The sequence below is a fragment of the Mya arenaria genome, chromosome 13 (genome assembly GCF_026914265.1).
Source record: "Mya arenaria isolate MELC-2E11 chromosome 13, ASM2691426v1".
NCBI lineage: Eukaryota > Metazoa > Mollusca > Bivalvia > Myida > Myidae > Mya > Mya arenaria.
In genome coordinates this window covers 62,177,297-62,190,035 of record NC_069134.1, presented here as the reverse complement: position 1 = coordinate 62,190,035, position 12,739 = coordinate 62,177,297, and the positions used below count along the sequence as shown (strand labels likewise).

Sequence of the window (12,739 nt, the reverse complement as noted above, 5' to 3'; positions counted from 1 at the left end):
TGAATTATTAACTGTTTGAATGCAATATTAACACTTTGAAGCTCTTAGCGATAATCAACACATTTTTTCAAAAAAGTCGATTAAGCAGTCAGCTATTTCAAAGCATTAAACATGCCTGTTCTTCTAAAACAATGATACATTTACTGTTTTTTGCACAAATTATCACTCTGAACCGTTTTTCAACTTTTTTTCAAAAAAGTCGATCAAGCACTTCAGCGGCCTAGTGGCGTTAAGTTAGCGGCCTAGCGGCCTGGCGGCCTAAAATGCTATTCTATTTCAAAGCATGTATACATGCATTTTTTTCTAAAACAATGATATATTAACTGTTTTTAAGCACACACTATCACTCTGAGGCGATTATCAACCTTTTTTTCAAAAAGTCGAACAAGCAGTCTGCTTTTTCAAAGCATGTGAACATGCCTCTCCTTCTATTTTTTTATAAACACAGTAAAAATAAAATAATCGCTCCTTCTGCACGTACACACTTACGGTGACAATCAACCCATTGCTTGAATATCTGTTCCAACCACCCTTTTATGATATTATGAACAACTGTTCTTTTTAGCTGAACGGATCCGCCAATTTCCCTCACTGTCCTCCGCCTGTCTTCTTGTAACATGTCTAGCACTGACTTTGACTGGCGTTCTTCCACTCAGCTTGAAATCGCACGGCATTGAAACGTATATGCCAGCGAAAACGAAAAAGCCCTTGAACATGTTGGCTTTGATTTATACCGTGTTAGAAACGTATAAGTATTTGTAGGAGTTATTCCGTGCGTGACGTCAATGTTGGATTTTTTTCCAACATCTTCGAAATACCTCTCTACTTCCGCTGATCGTTACAATCATGTCTACAGTTAGATTGCGTCAATAATTTACACAGTGATGCAGCTGACGTCATTCTGTCGTCATATGTGACGCGTCATGAGACTTTTGGCCCGAAACCGATAGCCTCGATTTCGAGAAAAACGTGCGCAAAGTTGAAGCGTAAAAAATAAGAAAGTAACGAAGTTTTTATCGTTAAAACAACCATTAAACTATTTGTCACCCTATGTTTTGACGTGACATTTTGGCGTCTATTATTCAGACGAAGTAGTATATATGAATTTTGAATAGTTTTCAGAAAACGTCAATTTCAAAGTGCTCCGTGAAGCGCTAGATGGGCTGAATTGACAATCATTTCCTTCCTTATCATGAGATCATTTAATTTTATTTTTCAAAAGGGATCGCGTGAATAGTCTATATACACAGCTGTTTATTGTTTGTTCATTTATATTAAAAATATTTTGAAATATAGACACAGTCTCAAAACTTTCCGGACAACCCTCGTATATTGTTATGCGATGAATTGCGATCCGAACATATCCGAAGATGTTGCGTTCATCGATTGATAAACGCGATTGCCGAAAGGCAGTTCATTTAAGGAATGGAAGTTAAGGTGTAAATATAGCTCCATGAAAAAATATTTATGTTGTAAAATTTTGGTTTAAAACATGATATAACATATCGCGATATGATAAAATATAATATTGTCGAAACAATTTTTGCTTTAACAAAACGGTAAGTTGATGAGTATGAAACAAAAACAACGAACAATTTATGAAAGCATTGCAAAAGGAATAAAAATACAAGCACAAGCGATTGCTGAAATAATTTTCATATGTATTGAAGCAAACAGAACGCACATTAATAGGTTTCTTGAAGGTTTGCGTGAAGTAATAGTCTCAGCTGTTTAGGGACAAGGAACCAAATTTGGCATACCGGGGCGCCCTTAGACGTCTCCCCTTTCTCAGACACATACAAGCCACGACTAGGAAGAGAAGGAACACAACAGCAGCTAGACCCCCTATGAGGTAAAACATATACGTGGGCACCTGGGGCTGAGGGGTGGGTCGGTGGGGGTGGTGGTGAGTCGTTTGGGTGGGGTGGTGCGTGGTCACGCCGCCTGATATACATGTTCGGAAATTGTCATAGTCTAACTGAGTTATTGCACAGAGATGATGTAAATGGCAAGTTTCGTTGCATTCGGTATTTCCCGCCCAAAGAACGCTGTTGTATTGAAGGTAGTGTTGAAACAGCTTGTTACTGCGATCGGTGAACGCGCGGGCAAGCTCATGTAACTTGGCGGGGCGTAGCTCATCTAAGGCATACACGTCTGATGTATCGTATTCTTTTTGCCAGTCGTCACCAGTGCCTGCGTAAGGGAAGAAAACCATTACCAGCCGTCGTGTATTCCTCGGCCACTATCAATGTTTTATACAGCAATTTAATATATTGGGACATGCTCAGAACGCTAAGATTTATCTCAAAGAGTAATGAACTCAGCCAGTATCTTTAAGTCGCCATTCTTTTTTTATGATATGGACAACTAGGTTTCACCGAGAGCAATAAAATCACATGCGGATTGAAAATAAATGTCCGTCCAAAAAATGTGTCGTAATACAAAAGTAAATCGTAAGTATGAAAATGTTTTTGGAGGATGTAAAATACAAATCATATGAAAGATTAAACTGGGAATAATTGTCACAGTTTAACATATATTATATCCTCCAGCACACCAGTGTGAACCGTTCATCATTATTCAACTATTACGTATTTGACAAGAAACCGGGACAATTGTAGTACTAGCACTTGACAATTGAACGTTATGCCAAAACTCGTCCAAAGTCGGCCAATACTTGTTTCTGCCTTTTTGGTTGGCTACTAAACTCGCCAAATAATTAGGTGAGTTCATACTGGCAAATGTATGTGCCCTCAATCAGCAATATTGGCCTGAGCCCAAAGGGCTTACCTCGGACAAATAACTGGGCCAATATGAAATCACCTAATAATAACATTATTATAAAACCTCCACCTACCTTTTATATTGGCTGCAGTGAGGTTAAGGTAGTACTGCACATAGTTCTGGGCCACCCCATTTTCCCGGTCGTACTTGAACAGCCGGATAGATGGGTTGTTTGCTCCTACCCCCGGGAGTGTGCTCTTCCAGGGGGTCACTGCGGGGGCCAGCAGCATCATGCTTATTGGCTTCCCTGAGTTGCAAATGTATTCGAACACTTTAGCATTAACAAGGTACTGAATAAAATTGAATCCTTACCAGTAAGGTGATAGATACATAGAGGGTAAGTCGATCACAAGGTTAATGTAACATAAACAAAAACGAATGGACAGAAGCTGGGACGGACGGACAGACAGACGGCCAAGTTTACACATACATCCAAATAATGAGATTGAAACTAGACATTCGATTTTTATCCATAACAGGTCATCTACTGTTGAAATGCACCCTACTTACAATATTAACAGATAGTACATCATAACCATTTTGTAGGTGCGCATATAAACATATCAAAAAATATTTTTGTGTTCTTAACCTTTGACCTACAGATCCAAAACAATGGGGTCATATACTGGTCAAGGGCAACCTAGTAGTGAAGTTTCATAGTCCCATGTCACGTTGTCTGTGACCTTGATCTTTGTCCGACAGATACAAAACGAAAGGTTAAATTTTCTGATCAATGGTAACCTTCCAGTGGTGGAGTTCCATGGTCCTATGTCAGATTGTTACAGATACTAAATCAATAGCGATCCTCAAACGGGCAAGCACGCCATACCACTGGAGTTTTGGTGTCCTACAGTATCCATTCTTGAGATATGGCGAGGAAATTACGAGGTCTACGGACTGACGGATAGACTCACAGACCGACCGACCTTCGCGCAAACTCTCCCATCTCATTCGGTTACACTTCATAACTTAACACTATATATAGATGAGTAATTAACAACGAACACTGCATGCAAGTCCGTTGCTCTCGATAATCGATAAATCAAGAATCCTAAATCGATAAATATATACATGTAAGTGGAACTTACCACAAGTATACGTATTTCTATTGGTAGCATGTCCACAAAATATCATGTGAATATTTTGAGTTAAGAACGAATGTCTGTTTGTTTGCGCTATAGTAGAACATAGACAATTTCTTGAAAAATAGACAAACTATAATACTGAATCTTTACTATTGTTACAAACAGTATAACTGACCTTCAGCGTCAAACTGCACCCGGAAGCTGTCCGTGTGTTCGTGTCCGTACAATTGGAGGGTGATGATGTCAGCAAATTCCTCGAGTTTCTCGAGGTACTGTTTGTTATACTTGGGGTAGAACCAGGTCAATCCGCTCCCTAACTCAAAGACGCCAGGTGGAACGTGCGCTATTATGTATACCTTCGAAATGAAAAAAAGAGTTATACTTGCCAGTACGATGGTCTTACAAAGATTATATAGTTAGACACTTCAAATCCTCTTCGCCATAGAATTTTGATATCCTAATAAAACCTTTTCTCTGTGCCGTTAATGGAAAGTAAAATTTCAATACTTCGATTTCAAGTATTTTCAATTACAATGGTGCTTACTTTGTTGCAGAAGGCGGGTGTTAAATTGACGTTTAACGTAGGGGCATGTGTCCTGGGTCGAAGAGTGGTAAATAATGCTGGTAGACATTCTGATTTTCTTACCCCACCAAAATACATAACATGGCCATAAGGATTTGACGTTATTGGATGCAAGTTTGAAGTACGTACAAACAACAAAGTACATCTGGGAACAAAATCTCCTGTGTTGTGGTACCTCCCATAAGAAAGATTTGAATGTTTTAAGTCTAAAATGGTGCATTCTGGTGTAATCTATGCAATTTTAGATGGTCAGTGCCGCAGGCTTTCAAGTGACCAATTATAAAAAAGGCGGGATAAAAGTAAGAGGATCTTCTTAAAAAGTAGGGTAAAATACGGATATTAAGAGCAAAAAGTAGAGTAAAATACGGATATTAAGAGCAAAAAGTAGGGTAAAATACGGATATTAAGAGCAAAAAGTAGGGTAAAATACGGATATTAAGAGCAAAAAGTAGGGATAGTAGGGCTCTTTACTTACCTTTTGGATGCATATAAATAACTACTAAACCTATTCAACAATTGTGATGTACATGTTGTATTCCTTGCTTAGAAACCAGTGCTACAAGAGGGATTCAGCAACAGGATGAGGTGTCTCCGACTTGTCAACATGCACCACTCATTCTCATCATAGAACCCCTCTTGCACCACTGGAGAAATACCAGAAATAGCTTCTTATCAAAATCAAGATTTAGATAATTTCAAACAATGCATTTACTTAAAAAAATATTGATTATTTCTCGAACTAATTTTACATAAAAATAGGAATAGTAGGGAGAATTTTAAGAAAAAGTAGGGAAAAGTAGGAAAAGAAGGGCCCGCTAAAAAGCCTGTTGCCGGGTGCATCCCCTAGAGCCGCTAGGGAAAACGTATGACCAATCCAACAACTCAGCTTCATCATCAACATCCTAAACTCTTTTACAAACTTCCAAACTCCCGACAAAGCCCTACGTCATACCATCTGGTTGTGTTTGCGCGCCTCCTGTAGTTGTTTATCCAGGAAGTCCATCTGCTGCGCCGGGTCCGGCAGGTCCTTAGTGAGTCGGTCCTGGTCGTAGTATAGGTTCGTGTTAAGTCCTATTAACCGCAGTTTCTCAGAGATTTTGGAGCTGTAATAGCCGCCTGAAAAAACAAAGGAAGTTATTTTTCAAATAAATTTGAATCTTTAACCTTTTCCTTATTTTCAATAAATACACCTCTCTGGGAGAACAATGATGTTTGAGATGACCGCATCTTAAGCAAAACCACATCAGGCGGACGCCAACACTTGTTCCTTTTTCTCAGCCGACTAATTTACATGGCTGGACATACACTACATCTAGAATAATGAGAAGTGCTAAGAAATGCGTAATTTAAGGTCAAGAAATGGCCAACAATAAAGGATTTTTCTTCAGAACGTCTTCAACGACGTAAATTAATAGTGACGCACAGCGAACTTCAAACAAGGGACAAACTTAACAAGTTATTAGGCCAGAGTTATGTGTCTTAACACTTTCACATCGTCGCATGTGAACATGTTTACCAAGTTTCATATGGTTATTTTGAAACGGTTTTTGAGTTATGGCTATGGTTTAAATGTTTCAACGACGGCGACGCCGTCAACTGACGACGCATAATTATGACAACACCTCCACCTTTTTCGAAAATAATACGAGCTGAAAAAGTAGAACTCTACAAGCTAGATGCTTCGGACCCAAAATCTGTACCATTGTGAAAATGCCTGCTTTCATTCACTCCAAGAACCGAATTCCAGTGACTCTTTTCCAAGATACCCTTGTAGTATGCGGTATTGTCTGTATCATACGGCATTTGATTGGCTGGGTACGGATCGTGGTTGCCTAGCACCGGGTACAGCGTTGTGTTGGGAAAAACCGACACCAGCTCATCTGAAACCGACAAAACGGAATTGATAGTCCTTGCAATTGTGAACTTTTGATAAAATATTCAATCTGATAAAAGGCATATCCTTCTATATACGTTCTGCCTTAAGATATGAAGTCCATCCGAATGAGGTCATCTCAGCAGTTAGAGGAAAAATTAAAACTATATTTATATATACATGTATTTGTGCGTCGATGGTTTAACACACTTTCTCAGTCTGTGTAAACAACTATACTGTGCAGTGCCGTAGATACATTGAGGCACACCGAGGCAGCTGCCTCGGTGTTTTTTTGGCTTATAACAATTTCTATAGCTCTCAAAATAACTCTTTTCGACTAACTTCATTTGCCTTAATGTACACAAACCATCGACCAAAGATACTCCAGAATGCAGGAAAACCCCCGGACCCCACTAGACCGTTCAGCCTCGGTGTTTTGTTAAGTCTGCCTACGGCACTGCTGTGTATTCTCTCTATTTCAATAAGTCATCGAATCGAGACTGCTGTTTGCCAAGCCTGTTGTGAATTATTATCAATATGTGCAACGTTGATCCGACTAAATTCCATCTAAAAAAAGTTCATGGACACATCCTATCGATTGAACATAATTATTATCGGTTGAGCTATAAATACCAATTTCGGAAATCCAGACCATTTATAATAGGCGACTATAATTTACTATATTTTCATCCCCGCGCCTTAATTTTTATATTTTCTCGAATGTCGAATTAGGGTCTGTATTTGCGTATCGGACCGGTACTGTCCGGGAACGACGTCGATTTATAACATTCATATGTTAAAAGGGGCACGAATTGTTACGATCGTGTTCATGGTTCGTCAAGAAACACATGTACATGGTCCCTTATGCAATACGAAAGAGCATGAAGACATATCCAACAGTAAAACAGTCATTTAAGCAAAGTAATAAATAAAAAAGTCATTGGCCCATTTAAAATAATGGATGAAAATCTAGCAATAATTTATACTGGCCATATAGTTTCATTAGGTCGGTGTAACTTCAACTAGATTGAAACATTATCTTCGAAACCAGGGTCAGGATTTTCATTACAGTGGTGAATAGAAAAAACAGGTATGTTGGAAATAAATGCATTCGAAAGCAAAACAAATCATCTTCCTCACTTGTTACGTTGCCAATCAACATGTACACCTTATCCGGGTCGAGGTCACTGTCGTCCACATGGGGAACGCTATCTCTGAAATAAATCAAAATATATATTTAGATTATCACTGACGTGCATGCGTATTGGACAAGTAAATATGCCATGTGATATTTTGTTTTAAATTTATAAAATGCATAAACATAACTATGCACATGTCCGCTCGACGCACACCTCCTGCACCGAGTTCTTGGACGTTTTAAAGCTGCACCCTCACAGATTGTCAGTTTTGTAACGAGTTAAAAAAAAATGTCACAAATTCGGCTGATTTGGGCATCAATGCCTTCAATTCAGTCATATAAGATAATTCACAATAGAAAAATCTTGAGTGTTTGGTAAAACTGCCGAAAATTTCATTTTTCTTAAAGCGTTAGTAACGCTTTCAGCCATAAAACGTATATTTTCGAACTTAGATAAGATAAATTGCGATCTAATCTTTAGTCAGCAGTTTTATATTACTGGTGTCCAGACATTACGCAAAAACTGGCTCATTCATATACAAAAACAAATGTCAAAACGATCAATCTTTGAGAGTGCCGCTTTAACATTTTCCAGCTACTTTGTCATCATGCAACGCGCAAGGAGTTTAGTGATTTCTCCGTTATTGTGTTGAAATGATTAGTGAGTAGTTTTTGATATGTCTAATTAAGGTGAAATTTCGAGCTCGGATTTTTGACAGAATTTGGCAAAATGTAAGAAAATGGCCAACAAAACTGACAACATTTAACTTCAATCATGTCAAACTGTACTCAAACTTTCACCACGTGACCGGAAGACGTACACCTCAAGTTAACGGTCACATCGTAGGTGCTGGAGTTGTGCGTCGAGCAAGCATGATAAGACGCAAGATAAGAAATATGCAAAAAAAAAGTATTTAAATGATATCCGAAAATGTTTAATCAGCTTGAGATAATTTCTTTTAATCTTTTACAACATGTTGATCATGTTGTATTACCCCGTCCAAATTATGAAGTCCGGATCAGGTTTTATTTTGTACATCGCCTGAATGGCAGATGTGATGAGGTTCCATGGCGAGTCACACATGTAGTTTCCATAGGTACCAACGTTGTCATGGGAACCGTTCCCTTGGTGACACATGTTTGTCGGGTCACCAGCCGCGCTGTAGTTAGCGTCATAGTGAAAGTCAGTCACGTGCCAGAAATAACCTGAAAGTTGTTTTGCTATAATAAACAGTCGAACCCCGTTGGCTCGAACTCCAGGTACCGGCGAAAATTCCTTAAGCCTCGGGAAATTCGAGTCATGCGGGATTCGTTTAATTTAGTATAAAGAAATCGGTCCTTCGCATCAATTTCAAGCCAACAAGAAAATCGAGCCAAGCGAGTTCGAGCTAACGGGGTTCGGCTGTATATGTATCATTATAATTATGACAATAACATTATTAAAATACTGCCCTTGCAACAATGTGATCACCAAGCCTTTGAACCTACATTCTAGTTTAATGGACACAAATGCTCCCCGGATGCTAGTGTGAAATAAACTGAATGAGCACGTTTGTGTTGGATCTATTTGAATATAAATATTTATGAAATATAGCTATGTAGTGTTAGTGGCTAAGAACCAACCACCCGGTTAGCTTAGTTGGTTAGAGCCCCATGCTCTCGAGTTCCGGAGTTCTATGGTTACAAGGTTTACTTTAGCTAAAGATGCTTCACGATATCTGTTTTTACCTACATGAATGTGTTTTTTTAGTTAGCAGTGGAGGGGGGGGGCACTTTAAAACGTTAGACACCACAATTGGATGGGTAAAAGGAACAGAGTTTTTTAAACCACAGTTCTTAAGACACATGTAAACTGTTGGGTAATGGGTTGGCTAGGCCTGACTAGGAAGTGGAAAAAACAGTACTGTACTGAGTTATTAATTATTATGCTGTAAAATAATATCGTGGACCTAAGAATATAATATAGATGCTTATTGCATCAGTAGAAGAGACACTGCATGTCACCTTATAAGAACTAAAATACGTAAATGAAAAGTTTACATTCATGGTATCCGAAATGTTTATCCGAAACACGTATATTAATGTAAACAAAATAAGTAATAAAGGGATTCTTACCAACATCCTTTGTAAATCCATGTGGCAAGAATATAAATAAAAGTAAAACATTGAAGTTTACTTGTTTAAATAGTTCCATATTACAAATAATGTCAAGTATTGAGCAGAACTCGATTACACAATTGGTTTGTCAAGTGACGGTCGAAGTTCATTTTACAATTAACGGGAGGTAAATCAAGTATGCTTTAACATTAAAGTCAAAATTGTATTACTCTCCCCTGTGCTGCTGGTTCCGGCATATATTACACACTTAACGAAATTGAGGGAAGTTTTTGCGGGTTTTGGGCGAACACCGAAAACTCAACATTTACGTTTAGACTTCATGGTCTCGTCCACTGCACGCACACCTCAAACACCAGACGGCACTCGACTCACCGGCGATGCTGGGGGCTTCATTACGCCTTAAAGTGTTTATTTCATATAGTAACCATAAATATACGGCAGTTTTGGCCAGGATTTTATGTTTTGGGGGAATTATTTGAGAAATTCTAAATTGCAAGCGTATGTCTATATATATTTTGTTTCACTCCATACTGTTTGTTTTTGTATAAACTTGAAAGTATAATGCAGGGGCGTGTCCAGGACTTGACGTTGGAGGGGGCATAACTTAGGAGCGTTACGTTCTGACCTCCGAACCAAAATGGTCGGGGCTTGGGGGTACTACCCGAAGAGTTAAGGGGTGGGGCGTCCCCACCTTAAGCCGCTAGTGTTGGGTGTTTTGTGTAATTGCATAAGTCTTAATAAAAAAACTGGTTAAACCAGATGGTTCTTCCGTCCCATTCGGAACACCTCGGCCATTTTCCATCGAAATAATTAAACTATGATAAATTATCCAAAACTTAAACGAAAGAAAAAACTTAAACAATTTTTATTATATAAAGTTTATATAGCTAAAATCAAGCTATACTCTCTTACGGTGGGATATTTTTTAATTCTGGTTGTCAGGGGAGATCACTGCATATGAGAGTGAAACATCCGCTTTGTAGTCTCCCTTTGAGTGTAAAACTGACTTTTCTTTTATCCCCGATCATTTATTGCCTGATCAGATTGCTGGATCTCCAATAAATTCATGTAAAATGTCAAACTGGAGTAGAATTTTCCCTTTTTCAAGTTAATTCTGAGATTCTATCTAGCGAATCTAGATACAATGCATGATAAAGGGGTTATTAATTTATTATTGATTTACAATTGTTTAATAGGATAAGAAAATCCGTGAACGCTTGTTTCAATAATAGCAACTAAGGAAGCGCTAAGTGGACTGCAAAATGTACACTTTATGTTAGCAATGTTGTATTGCGTTACATTAATGTCTCAAAAAACACCATGAGATAATGCAACAATGTGGTTGCAATATGATTAAGACAATATGTCTTTTATGTAAACAAACACATTTTCTTACGATTTTTTGAACACGTATCATTTTTTGAATCTGTGCTGTTAATTCTGTTAAGAGTCACGTTTGTGGCTAGGTATTTTGTATGCCATCGTCAACTTACGTCAACTTACGTGTAATGTATTTGCTTAGTCAGGAATTCCTGATATTAAAATTAATAACCAAATCTCCATTTCTTGAAAATCAAGCCATTGTATTGGTCATTTTTTTTGGTTCAGTATTAAAATATCAATGAGTTTCGAAAGTGCCTTTAATTTTCATTGTAACTCATATATGTTAATTTTGAAACTCTCCACTTGAACATTCAGTGAAATTTGTTTTGAAATAATTCCGAGTTGGAATCAAAGTTTGGTGGCGAATTAGAAAAGCTCATGAAGAAAATGTACAAACACACGTCTATCATGTTATGAAGAAATCCATTCAATCATTCTAAGTATACTATATTAAAAAGGAAAAAGAATAAAAAAGAAAAGAAAATAAAGCTGATGTATTAGTGTCTGGTTAAGCGCTGATAAGTGCAAATAATTATAGCATGTTTCCAATATGCTTAAGTAAACCTTTTTAGTGTTTTATATTTTTGTGTAAACTATCCCATGAGTGTGACAGCCACTGTTTATATTTACCGGTTCACCTTATTAAAATCAATAACGGCTGACTACTGATCAACTGTAATAAATGCATTTGCAAATTTGAAGTAAACGTCCTTCTCATTGGACAAAATCATATGTTGACCACTAATATACTATACTTCAGTAGTTAAAAACAAAGTGTTTAGACTTTGGTCATTTGCAGAGATTTTGAAACCATAATTTAGACAGTATTTCTACGATATAAACAAAACTGTATGGTTTCACGAGAATAACTAGTTTTGTGTGGCATTTTTGTCCATTTAAAAGTCTCCACTTCATGAATGAAAGTAGAAAGGAAAGCGCCACACTTGAGAATGTTTTATGTTTAAAGTTGTGTTTTTATTAATAGACTACAATATTTCAAAAGATCTCAATATTTACATATAATATCCATGTTGTTTAAAAATCTCTCGAAGATAAAAGAGCAGATTTGTGAAACTAAAAATTACCAGCGCCGGTGTAAATAAACCTAGGTCTCTGGCAGACTGTTCACAGGAAATCTGTGAAACACGACGAGCCAAGCCCAGGAAATAAACATAACGATGCATAATTTCTTCGTATGGAACTTTCTCTTATTCTTGTACATTTTCTGTGTCCTACGTTAAAATATAGAACACGGACGTCTGGTCAGATGGACACAAGCAGACGGCGTATATAATGCATTTTAACAGTTGGAAAGACGGGTCGGACGTTAGATGTAAAACTTTAAATGTATCCATGATTTTCAAACAGAATAAAACCATAATTATAAAATAAGATTGAAGAAGCCGGGTTGGTGATTGAATGCGATGCATTCCAACATGTGTTACGACGGACAGACGGGCATACGCAAGTATGACGTTTTTTTAAGCTATTAGCTATTTCTGTTTTTTCTAACAAGCACAAGGCAAAAAGACATTTATTTCAATTTCTGATGAGGATTCAATAATAAAACGAACGGGTGGATTGAAGGCAACATATAGAAACAGAATGATACAGTACTTACCAGGCGTTTCAACAACTTCAAGACAGGCTGATGGACGAAAACGAGTCAGAATGACTTGGAGAAATGGACTAATCTGAATTGATAAGTTGACCGGACATATAAGATAACGGACGTACATACAGACGGATATAATGCAAAAAATGGAGAGAAAAAG

General features: G+C 37.6%; 1 protein-coding gene across 1 annotated transcript; it reads right to left on the bottom strand.

The window, feature by feature from the left end:
* Positions 1 to 1,450: 1,450 nt before the first annotated feature.
* Positions 1,451 to 9,736, bottom strand: LOC128213704 (acid sphingomyelinase-like phosphodiesterase 3b). Its single transcript, XM_052919716.1, has 8 exons — positions 9,579 to 9,736; positions 8,459 to 8,669; positions 7,466 to 7,539; positions 6,153 to 6,332; positions 5,405 to 5,568; positions 4,045 to 4,225; positions 2,858 to 3,031; positions 1,451 to 2,193 (listed from the first exon to the last, which is right to left on the bottom strand). The coding sequence occupies exons 1-8, from the start codon at positions 9,655 to 9,657 to the stop codon at positions 1,724 to 1,726; spliced, it is 1,533 nt and encodes a 510-aa protein (XP_052775676.1). The 5' UTR covers positions 9,658 to 9,736; the 3' UTR covers positions 1,451 to 1,723.
* Between the last annotated feature and the right edge of the window lie 3,003 nt (positions 9,737 to 12,739).

What these genes read in the sequence shown, in the direction of transcription:
- LOC128213704 (XM_052919716.1), bottom strand. Translation starts at nt 9,657, where the DNA reads ATGGAACTATTTAAACAAGTAAACTTCAATGTTTTACTTTTATTTATA. An exon ending in GACTTCATAATTTGGACGGG is followed by an intron (nt 7,540 to 8,458) that starts GTAATACAACAT and finishes GATTTATTTCAG; the next exon opens with AGATAGCGTTCCCCATGTGG. An exon ending in GTTGATTGGCAACGTAACAA is followed by an intron (nt 6,333 to 7,465) that starts GTGAGGAAGATG and finishes TGTCGGTTTCAG; the next exon opens with ATGAGCTGGTGTCGGTTTTT.